Source organism: Apaloderma vittatum, unplaced genomic scaffold (genome assembly GCF_000703405.1).
Source record: "Apaloderma vittatum isolate BGI_N311 unplaced genomic scaffold, ASM70340v1 scaffold27239, whole genome shotgun sequence".
Lineage (NCBI taxonomy): Eukaryota > Metazoa > Chordata > Aves > Trogoniformes > Trogonidae > Apaloderma > Apaloderma vittatum.
Window position 1 is genome coordinate 12,500 of NW_009733940.1, and position 702 is coordinate 13,201.

The 702-nt window shown below is 55.1% G+C and overlaps 1 protein-coding gene across 1 annotated transcript in view; it reads right to left on the bottom strand.

The window, feature by feature from the left end:
• LOC104278955 (ectonucleoside triphosphate diphosphohydrolase 8-like) overlaps window positions 1–702 on the bottom strand; it is a gene marked incomplete at its 5' end in the record, with an annotated part of 1,390 nt that overhangs the window by 240 nt on the left and 448 nt on the right. Inside the window, one exon of the mRNA XM_009876085.1 lies at window positions 6–94. Within this exon, the coding sequence (XP_009874387.1) occupies window positions 6–94 (89 nt within the window). The remainder of the gene's footprint in view (window positions 1–5; window positions 95–702) is intronic.

Sequence of the window (702 nt, forward strand, 5' to 3'; positions counted from 1 at the left end):
GGTGCCCCTTGACATGCTCCAGAGCCTCTGCAGGGATCATGTTGGTGAGGTTCAGCATGTAGCCCAGTGTCCAGCCGATGTCCGTGTTTGCTGCCTGAGGTGAGAGAGCAGAGCAGATCATCCATAAAGTGCCTATTTCACGCACTGGCAGCTTCGGTGCAAGGGACTGAGGGGCACCTGAGCTCCCCCAGCTGTGATTTCACACATGGACCTGATCTTACCAGCACCAGTTACACGAGAGCTTTTCCGTCCCCACTTCCCAAGGGCTAAAGGGCAGCTGCACATGTGCTCTGATCCAGATGTGCCTCTCTGACCTGTACATGATTCTGAAACTAAGCTTTCCTCCTCCCCTGTGTTCCTTCAAATTTGGGCACGTTCTGGTTCAAACGGGTCATGGGGCCACCATCACATCACCTCTCTGATGCTCAGGTTAATTCTGCCCAACATTAGCAGCCAAAATGGCCAAATCCAGTTCTGCACTTCCCTGACCCCCTTAAAATGAGCTCACGTTCCCACCGGAGTAAGTGAGAAACAAGCTGGCATCAGAGGTTTGGCGTCAGGTGAGAAAGAGTGAAGCTGTGCTGGCATCCCTGGTAGCAGCCAGAAGACGGGGACGTGTTTCTAGCACAGGGCACTCCCAGGACGCTCCTCCTGAACGTGTCTCCAGGCCAGGGCAAGGCTGTGGCTGCTGCTGGCTGCCCG